The 20,894-nt window shown below is 43.3% G+C and overlaps 1 protein-coding gene across 1 annotated transcript; it reads left to right on the top strand.

Moving 5' to 3' along the window:
• The first annotated feature begins 17,755 nt into the window (after positions 1-17,755).
• LOC101391341 (protein S100-A9) lies at positions 17,756-20,499 on the top strand. The gene is made up of 3 exons (XM_004436050.3): positions 17,756-17,843; positions 18,223-18,384; positions 20,106-20,499. Exons 2-3 carry the CDS (start codon positions 18,238-18,240, stop codon positions 20,382-20,384), a joined length of 426 nt encoding a protein of 141 aa, XP_004436107.1. The 5' UTR covers positions 17,756-17,843; positions 18,223-18,237; the 3' UTR covers positions 20,385-20,499.
• Positions 20,500-20,894: the final 395 nt, after the last annotated feature.

The raw sequence follows: 20,894 nt of genomic DNA, 5'->3' as shown, positions 1-20,894 counted from the left end.
CTTCTATAACTTTCTTTTCACATTCAGAATTTGTCCTTTACTCTTTCCCATAAACAATTTTACTTTAGGGCAAATTTACTTTCTTAAAAAAAACTCCATTCTTTATACCTTCTTTAGTGAAAACATACATTTTCTCATAGCATAATATTTTTATGTGGCACAAGACATGTTTACTAATAGACTCAAGCATCCTTTGTCCCTCTGTAATAAGAAGCCCAATATAGATAAACCTATGTTTAGTAATTAATGTTTAAATTTTTATCTTATTTGGAAATGATCTAGATAGTCAATAAATTATTCTCATTTTACTTAATTTGACAAAACTCTAAGGTTTTGAGTTACCAAAATGTTTTGAAGTTATTTTTAAATACATATGCCATAACACATAATTATTGTTTAAAAGTTCACCCAAAAACTTTTTATCTTACTTTTACCTATTTAGTTTACATGTTCTTAATAATTATGTTTAGATTGCCCACAAAAATCAGCTATCATTCTAAGTTATTGTTTTTATAGCTGACTAACTTTGTAACAGAGATAACATGAGCTTATATGACTGGTAAACCCAGGTAGAATAATGGCTGCATGTCTTCATCATACCCAAAGCTGTTAATTCTGAAGACATACCTGTTTCAATCCAACCAACAAACTTAAATAAGCTTTTACTTACCAAGGATTATTCTATATCATGTTAACTTGAAAAACATTTGGGTTAGTTTCTGTCATATTTCTTTTTGAGAGTACTCTCAATTTATATAGCCCTTGTTTGTTTTCAAGACAATTAAATAGGGCTCTTTCATAAACTAGTCTTGATAATACTATCTGGAGGTAGAAAGTAACATATTTATAACATTCCTATATAGATGCACATAAACACACAAACAAATGCAAACAGAGGCCTTATACCTTCCGGTTTTTAACTTTTTCTTAGATTTTTTGGGCTAGAGTGCTTCCAGAGCAGTCTGCATCTCCAAAAGCTTCTTTCCTCCTTTTTTTTTCCCTTCAGACTTAGGAATCAGGGATGATCTAGATAACAGTTCCCAGAGAGGCTACAAGCTTTTTGAGATAAACAGGAGAGGTTAGTTGCTTATCAAAAGACTGACATACCTATCCAATTACATTATCCTTAATTTGTTTCTTTCTCTCTGGGTATATACTTTTTAGCTGAGGGGGAAAGCCTAGAAAAATAACTCCTAGCAGGCTCTGAATTTCAGCTTTCAATTTTGCCAAATTTCTGATCATAAATTACTCAATCCTTTCAAATATCTTATTAGGTTTCAGCTGGGACAAACAGTAAATATTTCTGGCAGTATTAAACAACTCAATTAATTTTTACTTTTAGTTTCCTCTTGACTGTTTAAGACAATAACGTAGTAGTTAACCAGAAAATCTCTCAGAGTCTCACTAATCCGGAAGGGGCCCATACAGGGCCCTCCTTTGAAGGCAGATATGGGGGTGTCTGTAAAGGCATTAACTTAATGGACTTTTGCATAGTATTTTCTTTTAGGTACCTCTTATATCTTACATTTTATTAGCTTTTTGCAATGAAATTTTCAATAAGGGTATTTTGGAATTTGGAGGTCTTTGCTTTTAAGTGCACTTCTTAAATGATTTTTTCTAATTGGAACATTTTTTTCTAATGGCCAACGTAATTGGAAGCACTTTGTTAGGATCCTACCACAAATGGAGATTAACCCCCATTTATGCCCAGTCATACCTGGCCACAAATGGGGTGCAACCCACATTTCTGTCCTACTATATTTTGGGGACCCCAACTTGAAGGTTACCAACCCAAGTTCTCAGGACATGAAGAAAAGCTTAGTAAGATTTTGCTGTTCTCTGTAAATATTTACAGCCTCTGGGACCATAGTTTTTAAGCAGGTGTGCAGGAAGGGAGAACGCTTCACTCTTTAGAAATTAAAGATCTTGTTTCTGGTCTTAAACCTATGGTTCTCAAATCTAGTGTGCAAAAAAGAAAAGTTTTTGAAGCCCAAAGTGGCCACGGTAATTTTAAATCATCTTTAGAATTATTGTCCCCCAGGACAAAAATTTACAAAAGGAAGTACTGAAGTTCTCAAACATAAACCAATACGGACTTCAAAGGGGGGAACTTATGGGGAGTTTTTAGAAGATGAAACTCCCATGTGAAAGCATGCCCTGACAAAGAGACAAAGAGACACCAGTTGCAAGCCCCAGGTGGTTACCTGTGTTTTTGACCAACTTGCTACAGCTGCTTGGACAAACAACACAAAAGAAAGAATGTGAGCACTCACCAGATAGGTAATAAACCCTCCGAGAGCAGCAGACATGGCCAAATCAAGCAGAAAAGCCCTTCCAAAGGGCAATAGCCATGAGTCACCATAAGGTGGCCCACACAAGGAAGTTCTTTCAGATGGCAATGGCCGTGAGTGGCTTGGAGACAATTGGTTCCTAGTTGATCAACCTCAAATTGTGCTATTGGCCCAAGAATCCCAAACAAAGGCACTGACCTCAGCCAAAGGGGAGGGAGGCCTGAGTCTGAGAGGTCCCACAATCAGAGCTGTTGGCTGCCCATGGAAGCAGCTGAGTACACAAGGGGGCTCGTGTTGTACCAAACCAGTTTCCAGGGGATGCCAGTCCATGAAGGTGAGATCTCTTGAGGTCCCACTTTCTGATACCATATGTCAACCTGCAGAAATAGAAGCCAGTTTAAGAGGAAAAGCATTTATTTGGAATCAAAGAATTGCAATTCTGGGACCACAGATTCAGGTAGAAACACAAAGAGTGTCCTGCTTGGGAGTAAAAGTCAAGGGCTTTTAAAGGCAAAGAAGGTGAGTGATGACAGCATCGTGGTGGAGTGAGTTGTTCCCTTTGTCTCTCCCTTCTACATTACAATCAGGAGGACATCCATTGACCAACAAGGACTCCCTGCACAGCACACCAGAATGCTTGAGTATCCATACATCTGTACATCTGAAGGTGGGTGGACTGGACCTCCAGGAGACAGTGGAACTAGGGGACCAGTCCCCTGTCTCACTTCCCGGTGACAGCAATCCAAAATGCAGATATCCCCAACAGTGGCGGTGGTGCTCTGACCTGATGTTTCAAAAAGCACACTAGTGCCAGAGACCAGAGGCTGCAGGAGCAGCAAGAGCACTTGAAGCTGAGCCCCTCCCACTCCCTCAGCAGTAGTGGTGGGTGGTCCCCACAACTTGAGGCTTCAGGAAACACAACGGTGCTGTCAACACAGCCCCTCTCCCCTAGCAGTAGTGATGCAAAACATAGATACCCCAGCACTGGTGGTGGCGCCCTGAACTGAGGTTTCAAAAAGTGCACTGACACCAGAGACCAGACACCGCAGGAATAGCAGCAGCATCCACAGCTCAGGCCCTATCCCTTCCCCATCATTGTCAGGAGGCATCTAGGACCTGAAACTTCAGGAGCCACAACAGTACCCAAGATCCGGCCCCCAGTGGTGGCACCCCTGACACCAGCCCTGCCAGCAGCTGTGGCAGCATACAAGAGTCCAGGCCCCAGGCGGCAGCAGCAACACCCATGAACACTGCACCTCGGGAACAGTGCTGGAAGCACCACCAGATAACCCAGAAGCAGCAATGCAGGTGGTACACATGCCAGCAGCACCCGAGCCCATGGAGAGCCAGTGACAGAACATAAGACCCAGGTGACCCAAGAAGCAGCAGAGGTACTCGCAGCCTTGTGACCCCAGTTGCGACACCCACGACTGCAGTGACGTGGCAAGCAGCAAGACACCAGCAACCGCAGAGGCACAAGCAGCACACGGTGGGCACTGACAATGCCTCTAGCAGAGGCAGTGGAGGGCAGAAAGTGCAGTCTTTCAAATTACAACCAGAAGCAGCTCAGACCAAACTAACTAAAGCCTTACCCAAATAAGAAAGGTGTTTATTACCACAAATGCAGAGGACCAACTCATCAAGCACCATGAAAAACTATAACAAAACAGTAGAACAGAAAGAAAATGACAAATCTCCAGAAACCAAACTTGAATTCACAGACCACTAAGATGTAACTGACAGAAAATTTGAAATAGCTGGTGTAAAGATACTCAAAGAGTTACAACAAAACTCAGAAAGACAGTTCAATGACCTCAGGAATAAAATTAGTGAACAGAAGGACTACTTCACCAAAGAGATTGAAACTCTAAAAAAATAAATAAAACAGAAATTCTAGAGATGAAGAACACAATTAATGAGACGAAAAATAAAGCAGAAAGCATTGAAATAGAGCAGACCACATGGAAAAGAGAATTAGCCAGCTTGAAGATAGAAATAGAGAAATGGTTCAGATAGAAGAGGAGAGAGAACTAAGATTTTTTTAAAGGAAGAAATTCGAGAGAGAAGTCAAGATGGCAGCGTAAGCAGACTCAGAACTCACCTCTTCCCACAGACACAGCCAATTTGCAACTACTCGTGGAAAAATTACCCCTGAGACAGAACTGAAAACTGGATAAGAGGAACTCCTGCAACAAAGGACAATCATAATTGAGGTGGAAGAGACAGAAACTCCCTTCTGGAGAGAAAAAAACGCCACCTTCACAAGCCGCAGCATTTCATAGCCGCCCGGGAACAGCCCACAGGTACACAGCCCTCCCTGGAGGAGCAGGGCCCTGAGCCGGGGAGCGCCCCAACTGTAGGCATTTCGTGGACCCAGCACAATCGAGACGAGTGGCATAATATCTGACTTTGCCTGCTACTAAAACATTGGGGAGTACCCCCAGAAAAGCTGGTTCACAAAGAAAGTAAAACCGGCTCTTAAAAGGCCCATGCGCAAACTCACCCGTTTCAGAAAGCATCCTAAAATCACCAGAAAGAAAGGTGCATAGTGCTTTGGTGAAAAGAGACTCACCTGATAGGCCCTGAGTGCATCTCGGTGAGGGGTGAGACCTCCGCAAGGACTGGGACATTGGTGGCGGCCATTGTAGTGGCCTGGTGTGGGCGTGCTGTGACACAGACACCATTGGAGTCCTCCCTGGGGCCTGCTAGCCCAGATCTGCCCCACCCACTGGAGCACCAATTTAATCCAGCTCAGCCAGGGTGGGTAGCCCACCCTAGAGACTGGCCCTGCCCAACAACAAGCCCTCAGGCAACTTGTGGGCCTGCATAGATTTGTGATTAGATTCTCTGCAGCCTGGCAACCAAACCGACTTCAGTGGGCAGAGAGTGCACAAGGAGCAGGTGGAGAGTGTGGGGCAGTGGTGGAGTGTGTGGAGATCCTGCCGTGGAGAGACTGGGTCCGCTTCGGGAGATTGGGGCACACACATGGGGCAGGACTGTGTTGATTGTGTGTGTGGACCTGTGGGCGGCAGGGCTTGTCAGCTGCAGAAGACTTGTGCTTCTCAAATACCCACATAGGGGGTTTGCCCCACCTTCCAAAGTCTGATACAATTGCAAGCTCCTGTGCCTGAGGCCAGCCCCACCTAGCTGCAATCCTCAGAAAGCTGACAAGAGATTTAAAGGCTGGAGGCTTATAGCAATTGTAAGCCCCTGAGCCTAACAACCTGCCACACTGGGGGCCTACTCACTTAAAAGAAATGCTGCAACACAAATGTGATATTAGAACTTGCAACCAACTGTGCTTGGGCTCCCCACACCTGATAAAGAGACTGAAGGGCCCACAAAAACTACAAACAGCTGAGCATTACAACAGCTGACTAGGAGCATAACTCGGCCTCCCTGTGCGCCTACAGGGAGAGCAAACAGACCACAACAGAAGGACACATGTAGCCCACATAGGGGTCACCCCTGGAACATTGAGAACTGAGGGAAGCACACTGCAGGCCTCCTAAGGCATCACTTGTATAAGGTCGCCTATTCAAGAGCAGGAGACGTAGCTGACCTACCTAATACGTAGACCCAAGCACAGGGAAAGAAGCAAAATGAGGAGGCAAAGGAATACATTCCAAGTAAGGGAAGAGGACAAAACCCCAGAAAAGGAACTAAGTGAAACAGAAATGAGCAACCTACCTGACAGAAAGTTCAAACTAAGAGTGTTGAGGATGTTCACTGATGTGGGGAGAAGAATAGATGAACTCAGTGAGAATGTCAACAAAGAAATGGAAGATATAAAAAATAACCAATCAGAAATGAAGAATACGATACTGGAAATGAAAAATTCGCTAGAGGGACTCAAAAGCAGAGTAGAGGATACAGAAGAATGGGTCTGCGAGGTGGATAAAAGACTAGAAGAAATTACCCAAGCTGAACAGGTAAAAGAGAAAAGAATGAAAAAGAGTGAGGATAGTCTAAGGGACCTCTGGGACAATATCAAGCGAACTAACATCCGTGTTATAGGTGTCCCAGAAGGAGAAGAGCAAGACAAAGGGGCAGAGAATCATTTCAAGAAATAATAGATGAAAACTTCCCTAACTGAAGGAAGGAAGCAGACATCAAGATACAGGAAGCACAGAGAGCCCCAAACAAGATAAACCCAAAGATGCCCACACCAAGACACATCATAATCAAAATGTCTAGAATTAAAGATAAAGAGAGAATCCTAAAAGCCACCAGACAAAGACAGGTTACATACAAAGGAAACCCCATAAGGCTCTCAGCTGACTTCTCAGCAGAAACCTTACAAGATACAAGAGAGTGGCATGATATATTTAAGGTGCTAAAAGGAAAAACCTTACAGCCAAGAATACTCTACCCAGCAAGACTACCATTCAAGATGGAAGGAGAGATCAAAAATTTCCCAGACAAGCAAAAATTAAAGGAGTTTGTCACCAAGAAACCAGTGCTACAAGAAATGTTAAAGTGACTAATTTAAGGGGAAAAGAGAAGACCACAAATAGGAAAAATTATATATTTCCATGATAAGAGGGCAGTGGATACAAATGCACAAAAAAGAGGTTAGATATGATATCAAAAACGTAAAATGAAGGAGGAGGGGAGTTAAAGAGTAGAGCTTTCAGACAGAGGTCAAACTAAAGAGACCATCAATTCTCTATAGAAGAAGAAAGGAACAGAGAAGGACTACTAAAACAATGAGAAAAAAAGTTAAAAAATAGCAGTAAGTACATACTTATCAATAGCTACTTTAAACATCAATGGATTAAATGCCCCAATTAAAAGACATAGGGTGGCTGATTGGATAAAACACCAAGACACATATATATGCTGCATACAAGAGACACACTTCAGACCTAAAGACACTCACAAACTGAAAGTGAAGAGATGGAAAAAGATACTCCACGCAAATGGCAATGAAAAGAAAGCTGGGGTAGCAGTACTCATATCAGACAAAATAGACTTTAAAACAAAAACTGTAAAAAGAGGCAAAGAAGGGCATTACATAATGATCAAGGGAACAATCCAACAAGAGGATATAACACTTGTAAATATCTACGCACCCAATGTAGGTGCACCTAAATACATAAAGCAATTATTAACAGACATAAAAAGAGAAATAGACAGTAACACAATAATAGTAGGGGACTTTAACACTCCACTTACGCCAACGGATAGATCATCCAAACAGATGATCAATAAGGAAACATTAGCCTTAAATGACACACTAGAACAGATGGACCTAGTACATGTATACAGAGCATTCCAACCAAAAATCGAAGAATACACGTTCTTTTCAAATGCACATGGAACATTCTCCAGGATTGATCACCTATTAGGCCACAAAACAAGTCTCCATAAATTTAAGAAGATTGAAATAATACCAAGCATCTTTTCTGACCACAACGGTATGAAACTAGAAATCAACTATAGGAAGAAAATCAGAAAAGCCACAATATGTCGAGATTAAACAAAATGCTACTGAACAACGACTGGGTCAATGAAGAAATCAAAGAAGAAATCAAAAAATACCTGGAGACAAATGAAAATGAAAATATGACATGCCAGAATTTATGGGATACAGCAAAAGCGGTTCTAAGAGGGAAGTTTATAGCAATACAGGCCTATCTCAACAAACAAGAAAAATCTCAAATAAACAATCTAACAATGCACCTAAAGGAACTGGAAAAAGAAGAACAAACAAAGCCCAAAATCAGTAGAAGAAGGGAAATCATAAAAATCAGAGCAGAAATAAATGAGATAGAGACTACAAAAACAATAGAAAAAAGTAATAAAACCAAGAGCTGGTTCTTTGAAAAGATCAACAAAATTGACAAACATTTAGCTAGATTCACCAAGGAAAAATGAGAGAAGGCACAATAAGTAAAATCAGAAATGAAAGAGGAGAAATTACAACAGACACCTCAGAAATACAAAAGATTATAAGAGAATACTAGAAAAAGCTATATGCCAACCAATTCGACAATCTGGAAGAAATGGATAAATTCTTAGAATCATACAACCTTCCAAAACTGGATCAAGAAGAAGTAGATAATTTGAATAGACCAATCACCAGTAAGGAGATCGAAACAGTAATCACAAACCTCTCCAAAAATAAAAGTCCAGACCAGACCAGACGGCTTCCATGGTGAATTCTACCAAACATTCAAAGAAGACTTAATACCTATCCTTCTCAAACTCTTCCAAAAAATTGAGGAGGGGGGGAAGCTTTCTAACTCATTCTACGAAGCCGACATTACCCTGATACCAAAACCAGACAAGGACAACACAAAAAAAAGAAAATTACAGGCCAATATCACTGATGAACATCGATACAAAAATCCTCAACAAAATACTAGCAAATCGCATACAACAATACGTTAAAAAGATTATACACCATGATCAAGTGGGATTTATTCCAGGTATGCAGGGATGGTTCAACATTCGCAAATCAATCAGCATAATACACCACATTAATAAAATGAAGAAAAAAATCACATAATTATGTCAATAGATGCAGAGAAAGCATTTGACAAGATACAGCATCCATGTATGCTAAAAACTCTGAATAAAACGGGGATAGAAGGAAAGTACCTCAACATAATACAGGCCATATACAAGAAACCCACAGCTAATATCATCCTCAATGGTGAAAAACTGAAAGCTATCCCTCTAAGAACAGGAACCAGACAAGGATGCCCACTCTCACCACTCCTACTTAACATAGTACTGGAAGACCTAGCCAGAGCAATCAGGCAAGAAAAAGAAATAAAAGGGATCCAAATTGGAAAGGAAGAAGTGAAACTGTCACTATTTGCAGATGACATGACTTTATATATAGAAAACCCTAAAGATCCACCAGAAAACTTTTAGAAGTAATAAACAAATACGGTAAAGTTGCAGGATACAAAATCAACATACAAAAATCAGTTGTATTTCTATACACTAACAACAAAGTAGCAGAAAGAGAAATTAAGAATACAATCCCATTTACAATTGCAACAAAAAGAATAAAATACCTAGGAATAAACTTAACCAAAGAGGTGAAAGAGCTGTACACCGAAAACTATAAAACATTGATGAAAGATATTGAAGAAGACACAAGGAAATGGAAAGATATTCTGTGCTCTTGGATTGGAAGAATTAATATAGTTAAGATGTCCATACTTCCTAAAGCAATCTATAGATTCAGTGCAATCCCTATCAAAGTTTCAACAACATTTTTCACAGAAATAGAACAAAGAATCCTAAAATCTATATGGAACAACAAAAGACCCCGAATCCTGAGAAAAAAGAACAAAGCTGGAGGTATCACACTCCCTGATTTCAAAATATACTACAAAGCTATAGTAACCAAAACAGCATTGTACTGGCACAAGAACAGACACACAGATCAGTGGAATAGAATCAAAAGCCCAGAAATAAACCCACACATCTATGGACAGCTAATCTTTGACAAAGGAGCCAAGAACACACAATGGGGAAAAGAAAGTCTCTTCAACAAATGGTGTTCGGAAAACTGGATAGCCATATGCAAAAAAATGAAAGTAGACCCTTACCTTACACCATACACAAAAATTAACTCAAAATGGATTAAAGACTTGAATGTAAGACCTGAAACTATGAAACTTCTAGAAGAAAACATAGGCAGTATGCTCTTCGACATCAGTCTTAGCAACATATTTTCAAGCACCATGTCTGACCGGGCAAGAGAAACAATAGAAAAAATAAACAAATGGGACTACATCAAACTAAAAATCTTCTGCACAGCAAAGGAAACCATCAACAAAATGAAAAGACAACCTAATAATTGGGAGAAGATATTTGCAAACCATATATCTGATAAGAGGTTAATCTCCGAAATATATAAAGAACTCATGCATCTCAACATCAAAAAAACTACCAGCCCAATTAAAAAATGGGCAAAAGACCTGAACAGACATTTCTCCAAAGAAGATATACAGATGGCCAACAGACACATGAAAAGATGTTCAAAATCATTAACTCTCAGGGAAATGCAAATCAAAACTACAATGAGATACCACGTCCTGCCCATCAGAATGGCTATAATTAACAAGACAGGAAACAACATGTGTTGGAGAGGATTTGGAGAGAAGAGAACTCTCATACACTGCTGGTGGGAGTGCAAACTGGTGCAGCCACTATGGAAAACAGTATGGAGATTCCTCAAAAAATCAAGGATAAAACTACCATATGATCCAGCTATTCCACTGCTGGGTATTTATCCAAAGAACTTGAAAACACCAATTTGTAAAGGTACATGCACCCCTGTGTTCATTGCAGCATTATTCACAATAGCCAAGACTTGGAAGCGGCCTAAGTGCCCATCAAGGGACGAATGGATAAAGAAGCTGTGGTATATATACACAATGGAATACTACTCAGCCATAAGAAACGATGAAATCCAGCCATTTGTGACAACATGGATGGACATTGAGGGTATTATGCAAAGTGAAATAAGTCTGAGGGAGAAGGTCAAATACCATATGATTTCCCTCGTTAAGTAGTAGATAATAACAACAACAAACAAACACATAGAGACAGAGATTGGATTGGTGGTTACCCGAGGGGAAGGGGGGAGGGAGGAGGGTGAAATGGATAACTCGGCACACGTGTGTGGTGATGGGTTGTAATTAGTATTTTGGAGGTGAACATGATGTAATCTATGCAGAAATAGAAGTATAATGATGTACACCTGAAATTTTTACAATGTTATAAACCAATGTTACTGCAATAAACAAAAAATTTAAAAAAAAAAAAAGAAATTTGATGAGAAATATTCGACTCAATTAGGGAAAGCCACATAAGGATAATGGGTATCCCAGAACAAGAAGAGAGAGAGAAAGGAGCAGAGAGCTTATTCAAAGGAAAAATAGCTGAGAACTTCCCAAATCTGGGGAAGAAACTGGTCATGCAAGTACATGAAACTAATAGAAATCCTAATTATCTCAACACAAAAAGACCTTCTCCAAGGCACATTATATTAAAAACTGTCAAATGTCAATGACATAGGAAGAGTATTAAGGGAAGCCAGAGAGAAGAAAATGCCTTACGTATGAATCTCCATCAGGCTATCAGCAGATTTCTCAGCAAAAACTCTACAGGCTAGGAGAGAGTGGAATGATATATTCAGAATATTGAAAGATAAAGCTATCAGCCAAGAATACGCTATCCAGCAAAGTTATCCTTTAGATATGAAGGAGAAATACAGGCTTTCCCAGACAAACAATAGCTGAGGGAGTTCATCACCACTAGACCGGATTTGCAAGAGTTGTCGAAAGGAGCTCTCCTACCCGCAACAAAAAAGGAAAAGTTTACAGAGCTTTGAGCAAGGTGATAAATAGACAGAAAGAATCAGAGAATTGCAACTCTGTATCAGAATAGTTAGTAAACAATTAGAATATAAAGGATAAATGGAAAGAAAGCATCAAAAGTAACTATAACCACTTCAATTTTGTCACAAATGCGCAACATAAAAAAGAATATCTGTGACAACAAAAACATTGAAGCGAGAGAGGAAAAAGAATTTGCATAGGCTAACTGAGATAAGAGGCTATCAGGAGAATGGGGACTAACACGCTTATGACATCTTTTATACAAACCTCATGGTAACCACAAAACAAAAAATCACAGCAGGGTCACAAAACACAAACGAAGAGGAAATGGAGAAAAACGTCACAAAAAACCACCAACCTGAAATGGAAGACAGAAATACAAAGGGGAACAAAAAAAAACAATAGAAATACAGGACAATCAGAAAAGAAAGCAAAAATGGAAGAATTAAGCCCCCTTATATCAATAATCACTCTAAATTTAAGTGGATTGAATTCACCAATCAAAAGACACAGAATGGCTGGATGGATTTAAAAACAAGACCCAACAATATGCTGCCTCCAGGAGACCCATCTCAGCTCTAAAGACAAACATAGGTTCAGAATGAAGGGATGGAAGATAATACTCCAAGCAGATGGCAACCAAAAGAAAGTGGATGTAGCCATACTTATATCAGACAAAATAGACTTCAGGCCAAAAAAAGATAACAACAGACAAAGATGCACATTATATAATGATAAAAGGGACATTCCATCAAGAAGACATAACACTTATTAAGATATATGCACCTAATATAGGAGCACCAAAGTATGTAAAGCAACTATTAAAAGACACAAAGGGAGAAACTGACAGCAACATAATAAGAGTAGGGGACTTTAACATTCCACTTAATCAGTGCATAGATCATCCAGAAAGTCAACAAGGAAACATTGGGCCTTAAATGAAACACTAGACCAGATGGACTTAATAGGTATATATAGAACATTCCATCCAAAAGCAGCCAAATACACATTATTGCCAAGTGCACAGGGAACATTCTCAAAGATAGACCATATGCTTGGAATCACAACAAGCCTCAATAAATTTATGTCTATAAGTAATATAAGTTTTAAGTAAATTTATAAATGTCATCCCAATGACATTTTCCATAGAAATAGAGCAAAGAATTCTAAAATTTATAAAACACCTCAAATTTCCAGAGTAATCCCGAGAAAAAAGAACAAAGCTGGAGGTATCATACTCCCTGATTTCAAAATCTACTGCAAACATATAGTAATCCAAACAGCATACTACTGGCACAAAAACAGACACACAGATCAATGGAACAGAACTGAGAGCCCGGAGGAAGACTACACAACTATAGACAGCTAATTTTCAACAAAGGAGCCAAGAACATAAAATGGAGAAAGGAAAATGTCTTCAATAAATCGTGTTGGGAAAACTGGACAACCACATGCAAAAGAATAAAAGCAGACCATTATCTTATACCATACACAAAAATTAACTCAAAGTGGATTAAAGACTTGAAGTTAAGACGTAAAACCATAAAACTCCCAGAAAAAAACATAGGCAGTACACTCGTTGACATCAGACTTAGCAGCATCTTTTTTAATATCATGTCTCCTCAGGCAAAAGAAACAAAAGAAAAAATAAACAAATGGGACTACATCATACTAAAAAGTTTCTGTATGGCAAAGGAAACCATAAACAAAACAAACAGACAAGCCACCAACTGGGAGAAAGTATTTGCAAATCATATATCCAATAAGAGATTAATATCCAAAATATAAAAAGAACTCATACAACTCAACAACAAAAAACAAACAACCCAATCAAAAAATGGACAGAGGATATGAACAGATATTTTTCTAAAGAAGATATGCAGAAGACCAACAGGCACATGAAAAGATGTTCAACAGCACTAATCATTAGGGAAATGCAAATCAAAACTACAATGAAATATCACCTCACACCCATCAGAATGGCTGTTATTAAAAAGCCTAGAAATAACAAATGTTGGAGAGGATGTGGAGAAATGGGAACCCTCATACACTGCTGGTGGGAATGTAAGTTGGTCCAGCCACTATGGAAAACAGTATGGAGATTTCTAAAAAAAAAATTAAAAATAGAAATACCATATGATCCAGCTATTCCACTTCCAGATATTTATCCAAAGAACATGAAAACACTAATCGGAAAAGATATATGACCCCTATATTCATTGCAGCATTATTCACAATAGCCAAGTCTTGGAAGCAACCTAAGTGCCCATCAATGAATAAATGGGTAAAGAAGACGTGGTATATAGGCATACCATATATATACAATGGAATAGTACTCAGCCATAAAATATGATGAAATCATGCCATTGTGACAACATGGATGGACCTCGAGGGTGTTATGCTAAGCAAAATAAGTCAGATGGAGAAAAACAGTTACTGTATGACTTCATTCATATGTGGAAGATAAACAAACAAACAAACACATAGATAGAGAGAACAGATAGGTGGTTACCAGAGGGGAAGGGGTAAGGGGATGGTAAAAGGGGTAAAGGGGCACATACGTACAGTGATAGATGAAAACTAGACTTTTGGTGGTGAACACAATGCAGTCTATACAGAAGCTAAAATATAATATATACACCTGAAATTTATATAATGTTACACACCAATGTGACCTCAATCAAATAAATTCAAAAACAAATAAAATAAAATAATTAAAAATAGTAAAGGCAAAGAAGGGAGGCTGTATTACAAAGAATTTTAATTGGAGTTGGAGGCAGGGAGCTTGTTTTGGCTAAACATTGATTGACAATTGATTCTATCTTCAGCAAGTCCACAATTCTCAGTCTTTGTGATCTGGATGTCCGTTCCCCTGCTGACTTCTCAAACAATTGCTTGTAAAAGAGTTGTCATTTTGGCCTAGTCCTAATTGGCCCACTCCAAGGTTCAAGACAGCAGAGCAGTTTCTCTGGAAAGGCAGTTCTGACACTATTTTAAAATGGCTGCTCTATAGTTAGTTTTGACACCATGCTGTGCTTGGGAAATTTTCCGTTCTCATCACTTAGGCGATGGGGCAGTGGTACTAGTGACGGAGAAGGGGGTAGGGAGCTCTCACCAGAATCTGTCAACCAGTGTTCTTAACTTGCTCTACCCCGTAGTTCTGACATGAAATTGAAGTTGAATGCAGCTGTCCAGCTGCTCACTCCAGCCCACCAGTGATCCTATGCAATCACTATGCATAGCCTTTATGCAGGCCCTACCTTTTTACTTTCATACTGAATCAACACTGCACGGTCACAGTCAAAGGCTCTGCAGAAAGTGCACACCCGCGTTTATTCACTCAACAAATGTTCCTCCGACACCTACCGAGCCAGGCCCTTGCTCCATCCTAGGACTGCAGAGGCGAGTCAAGCAGCGTCCTGCCTTGAGGAGCCACAGCAGAGCAGAGGAGACACACCTGAAAGTCAAGAACTCCGTGGCAGAGCAGAGGTTACACACCAGTGGCCTACATCGTGCTTTGCTCCACACACACCAGGCTTCATTGTTAATGTTTTTGTTTTCCTTTAAAATTAGTTGGCAAATTTATAAGTGGGAGTTTTCACATAAAAATTCAGATTTCTTGGACCTTCAGGAGATCCAGCAGCACCTGGTCCACTTTCACACATGCCCACCCTCACCTGAGGCTGAGTACCAGCTGTCCCTTCAAGTTAGGACCGCTCCCATTCGCCACAGTCTCCACCATTCCCTGGTGTCCCCAACCCCGAGGCCCCACGTCAGTTGCACATGTCGACCTTCTGGTGGTGCTGTTGTCCTCAGGCCCAGCCAGCTTCCCATATAACAGTTTAACAGTATAACATCACATATAACAGTTTACTCCAGGTACCTTGTTCCTGTAAGCTTGTGTCTGACATCCCTGGTCCAGAAAGAAACATGCTTTGACAGAAGCAGCAGAGGGCACTGTGGGAGCACACAGGAGAGGTGCCTCGGGCATTGACCAGGATTGCCTAAAACCAAGGAGATTTCCTCACAGCCTGAGGAAGGTGGGCACACAGGACCAGCTGCTTGCTGTTGTCTGCACTTCCTACATTAATCAGCTCAAAGGATGGAGGGCAGACCCCTCAGGAGATGCACCTGCATTTCCTTTCATGTATTCCTGGGCTATGCCTGCACTGTTCATTCGTTCATAGATGATGTATTCTCTCACTCAAGCATGCATTCAGCAAGCATCTATTCAATACCTGCTGTGTGCTTGGCACTGTGCAGGCCCTGTCCTCAGCTTCCAAGAGTCTACGTGTGATTTCAAGCTATAAGATTATGTCTCCCCCATGTGTTGTGACTCACTCACCAAGGTCCCCCAGCATCTAGCATTAATGCCTGGCACATAGAAGGTGCTCACCCAATATTTGTATAAATGAATGGAAAGATGACTAACAATAATACCTCTTATTTACTGAGCTCTCCCAGCTTTACACGTGCTGTCTCAATTCTCAAGGTAGGTCCTGTTATTATCCTATTTTACTGATAAAGAAAGTGAGGCATAAAGAGGTTAAGTAAATTGCTTAAGGTCACACAGCCAATCTGAGCTCTTAACCACTATTCCATGTAGTAGGGCAAGACTTGTTCAGGGCCGAGGTGTAGCACACATAGGGGCTGCCTCAGGCTTTCAGAGGGCAGAGCAGTCACGAGACCCTTGGGCGGTAAGCAAAGGCTTCAAGAAGCCTGGACAAAAAGACTTGTCGATGTGGAAAAGGAGAACATCTTCCCTGATGGAAGGGTGAGGTTGGAGGAAGCAAGAGGTTAAAGGAAGGTCCCCATAGTAGGTCCTCCATTCTCCATACACACTTCTTGGGTCAAGGGGCAAGTGTGCCAGAGAGGATGGGATCCTTCAGCAAAAATGAGGTCTCCTTGGGCCATACACAGGGCTGTGTGCTTGAGAGGATACGAACATGAATAAGAACTCCCCTTGAGGATCTACTGGTGACAGTCAGTAAAATAGGTCAATAACTTTACTCCAGGAGATGTCGTGGTGTGGGAGTCATTGCCCAAGAGGAAGAGATTGTTTCCAATTGGGAAGAAGACAGCAAGCTTCCTGGAAGAAGTAGCATTTGAACTGAGCCATAAGGGTCGGTAGGACTGCACCCTGTTTTGGGGGGAGGCACTCCTAGGGTGACAGCACCAAAGACAAAGAGCTGGAGATGCAGGGTGGTAGTTGGGCCAGGTGTGCCACCAGGCGAGAGGGCGGGAGGGGAGGCCAACTGAGTGGGCAGCATTCCTGGAGGGCTTTGTGTGCTGTGCTAAGCAGCTCAGCTTTCTCCCCTGGGGAGGAACAGGTCTTGCTCAGCAAAAGGCTACATAAAAATGGTTGTCTTCTGGCTTGTACCTTCCTCGAGGGCATGGCTGCCATGTTGGGAGAGGATTTAGAAGAGTAATGCTGAGGACCTCTAGAAACACATTTGCCCTGATGATCTCTGCTCACAATGCAAGAGGGCAGTGTAATCTGAATCACCCTTAACCAGGGACCAGGATGTCTGGGCCCGATTCTTGCTATGTCAACAACCTTACTCAGGTCCCTCTCTGGGCGTCAGTTTCTTCATCTGCAATACAAGGCAGTTGACCACCTCTGAAAGCCCTTCTAAACTGACTCACCCACTATGAATCTAAGAACCCTACGCCACCCCCTTACATCCTAAGAGCACTTATCACAGAGCCAGGCAGGCTCAGAAAGGCTCAGCCATCCTCGTTGGGCTGCCCACATGGGGGAGGCAGAGTGGGTCGGGCACTGCAGGGTCCTCAGCCCACCACCAGCCACAGGCTAGCACGGGTGGGAAGGGGCAGCCTCAGCGGGAACAGGGAGAGAAGGTGCCAGAGAAGAGGCATCTTCCTGGCTTGCTCAGCAAGGGCAGGGGTCGGGGTCAAGGAGAAGAGAACTCAACAACCAGCTTCCTCCCAAACCAGCTCCAGGCCAGAGCCAGAAATTTCACAAAAAGGCAAAAGGAACTATGTGAACATTTCCTGCTCCAACCCAGTCCCCTTCCTGCCAGTGACAGCCCAGCTCAAGGTTACCACACTGCTCACCTGTGAAGCAATCTTCCCGCTAGAGGGCTGAGTGTCCCAGCAGGGGCAGCCTATAAATGCAGGGCTCACACCAATCTGTCAAACCCCTCTGTGTGGCTCCTCGGTGTGGGTAAGTGAGCTGCCAGCTACCCCTGGGCAGGAGCCAGTCTGCCCACTTTCTGTACTCCCCCACCATCTTCTTTTCAAACCCTCCTCCTGAAAGCCCTTCTTGATTGACCTGCCCACTCTAAAACTTCCTTCACATTTTCTTAGGTCATGTTCTTCTGGAGGTGTCTGTCCTCGAATGCTCTGCTTTCGGCTCTCTCCAGATATTCTAAACATCATTTCTCCATGTGTGAGAGATGGTCATCTCCCATTAGTTGCAGCCCACACTTTCTTTTGATTCTCTAATGCCCCCTTCATTCCTGCCAGCATCCAGCAGGGAGGTGTCAAGGAAACTTGACAGCCTTTTCTTCTAAGCACCTGAACCGTTGCTTCTCCACCCTCAGATAGAGTGCAGGAAGATGGCGGAATTGTCGGAGTTGGAGAGGAGCATAGAGACCATCATCAATGTCTTCCACCACTACTCTGTACGGCTGGGGCACCCAGACACTCTGAACCGGAAAGAATTCAAACAGCTGGTGCAAAAAGAGCTGGCAAACTTCCTCAAGGTAGGGCTGGACTCCTGGCAGGCCTGACCCAGCCTGGCAAGAGTCTGGGCTAAGGATGGAGGATGGGGTGCCGTCTGCAACTGTCAAGGAGAAAATTCTAGTTCCTTCAACCCAGTCTCTGGAGGCAGCAGGGGCCCAGAGGTGCTCCAAGTTAGATGGCCTGGGAGAGTCAGGAGAGACTGACTGACTGAACGTGTGCTGTGTGCCAGGTCCTGTCCCAGGCAGAGGCACGTAGTGGAGAAGAGAGACCCACAGTCCAGCTAGGAGAGACACATAGCAAAGATGTTGTCCAATAAAGAGCACAGATAAATCCAATGCCAAAACATATCCAAAAGAAAACAAGTGAGGGCACTGTGGGTGACTTGGGCTGGACAGGGAGAGGTGACTAGTTAAGTGGACAAGAAGGGCCCTGCTGAGGAGGTGACCTTTGAGCTGAGATGGGACGTTGAGGAGAGAAGCAGCTGAGGACAGCCCTTGGCAGAAGCCGAGGAGACACCAAGCCTCAGATGGGACTTGGAGGAGAAACCTGAGAGGGCTTTCTAATCCGAAGGGTCTACGGTACGAGTCACATGCCCAGGGAAGCACCCAGCCCAGCACTGCATGTGCTAAGCTCTCAGTACCACGTGAGTTTATTTCCCTGGTCTGAAAACAATTAGGCAGTTCTAGGACAAAGGAGGATTAGTTCCACAGGATCTTTTAGTTTTCTTCGTAAATACGGGGACTTTGGGGAATCAGAGGCCTGGATAAGAAGGGTGGGACATTGGTTCCCAGTCTCAGTTTCGATCCCGGAGCAGGTGGCTAGCCCTCCCTGAAGCCCCTTCCCATCTTGGAAAGGTGGAGAAGGGCAGGAGTAGGAGATATTGGGGATGCTGACAGCTCCCCATAGCGGTGGAGCTCAGCAAGCAGGACGCTGGCTCAGGGCAAACAAGGGAGAGTACAGCCAAGAGGTTGTGTGGGCAAGGCTTTTCTCCGTGTGACCCATGTGCTCTCACCAAACCCCCACATCCTCTACCAGAAGCAGAGTGATAGGCCAGAGGGGAAGCTGGGACCTGGGCCATGGGCTGCTAAGGATTGAGTGCTCTTCCCGAGTGGCGATGGCTAAAATTCAGGAAAGCAGACCATGGTGAAGCTCTGCAGGAGCGGGAAGGGCTGGGAAATGAGCTGGGCAGCACAGGGTCTGGGGACGGGGCTTAGCTGAGGTGCCCCCACCAGTAGGTGGCAGAGCCAGAACCAACTGGAGCTCCCTTCTGCCATGCCTGGACCCCTCACCTCACCTCGCACCCCCCTTGCATACTTTATCAGTCCCTTTGGGGTCCACGCAGCACCCACACTGCTCTCTGTCCCCACACAAGATCAGAATCTGTTTGTTTTCCTCAGGTGCTTCCCACAGTGCAGGTAGAAGTGAGTGTCACTAATTAGTGACCCTGAGAGGGCAGGGAGAGGAGGGAGCTGAGTGGATAGGTGTAGAAGGAAGGGGACAAGACTGGGCTCTGAGTCTGATCAGAATGTGCATTTCCAGCATCTTCTCACAAGTCCCATCAATCTGCACACGCTGGGCATCTGCTACACTATGGGAACTCAGCCACAGTCATTTTTAATTTTTGAATTGAGGCCTAAGAGCCAGGTGTCCCTGTGCCTTTGCCATTGGGTCATGGGCTGTGTTCCCTGTCCCCAGCCCTGGCCACACCCAGCCCTGACCATCCTGTCTCCCCCTCCCACAGAGTAAGAAGAAGGATGAGAAAGCCATAAATCATATCATGGAGGACCTGGATACAAATGCAGACAAAGAGCTGAACTTCGAGGAGTTCTCCATCCTGATCGCCCGGCTGACGGAAGCCTCCCACGAGAAGATGCATGAGAATGCCCCCTGTCCAGAAGGCCACAGCCATGGGCCAGGCCTTGGGGAAAGTGGCCCTGGCCACAGCCACGGAGGCCACGGCCATGGCCACAGCCACGGAGGCCATGGCCACAGCCACGGAGGCCATGGCCACAGCCACTAATCAGGTGGCCCGGCCACCCTGCCTCTGCTCAACTAGGGCCATAGTGCTGTGTGCCACACTGCCTGAGCTGCGGGCCTGGGGGGTATGGGATGAAATAAAGTCATCCTCCAAGCCAGTGCTCTGCATGCTTCTTCTGCCACCCCCTTCCCAACCTGTCCTTCCAGGAGTTTTGGGCATTAGACAGCCCTGCCCGTTAACTGGGGCTCAACCCCTTCACTTGTTAATAATAAATGAGAAGCAGTGACAATATGGGTCTCTTCTGAACACTTGGGCTCACCTCCCTGACCGTTTCCCCACCTCTGACTTCAGGCCCCACTGCTCAGGTCACAGTCACCCTGCCCCAGCTCAGGACAACCTGTCCAGCCTGTCAAATTGGCCCTTCTCAGCATGGAAAGCAAAAGGGGGTTTCCCGTCCCCTTGACATGTCAGCAACCCGCCCCCGGCCCCAAACCCCTCTTCACCCAGGATGTACACACAACCCTCTCTCTCCTAATAGACCCTTATTCCTCT

The sequence above is a fragment of the Ceratotherium simum genome, chromosome 2, assembly GCF_057802395.1.
Source record: "Ceratotherium simum simum isolate JZ-2026a chromosome 2, ASM5780239v1, whole genome shotgun sequence".
Lineage (NCBI taxonomy): Eukaryota > Metazoa > Chordata > Mammalia > Perissodactyla > Rhinocerotidae > Ceratotherium > Ceratotherium simum.
The sequence above is the reverse complement of the archived record's forward strand: the minus strand, read 5'-3'. Positions and strand labels throughout refer to the sequence as shown.

Excerpts from the sequence above, each read along its gene's own strand:
- LOC101391341 (XM_004436050.3), top strand. The coding sequence starts at position 18,238 with ATGGCGGAATTGTCGGAGTTGGAGAGGAGCATAGAGACCATCATCAAT. Across the intron at positions 18,385-20,105 it reads AGCTGGCAAACTTCCTCAAG|AGTAAGAAGAAGGATGAGAA; the intron begins GTAGGGCTGGAC and ends CCCCTCCCACAG.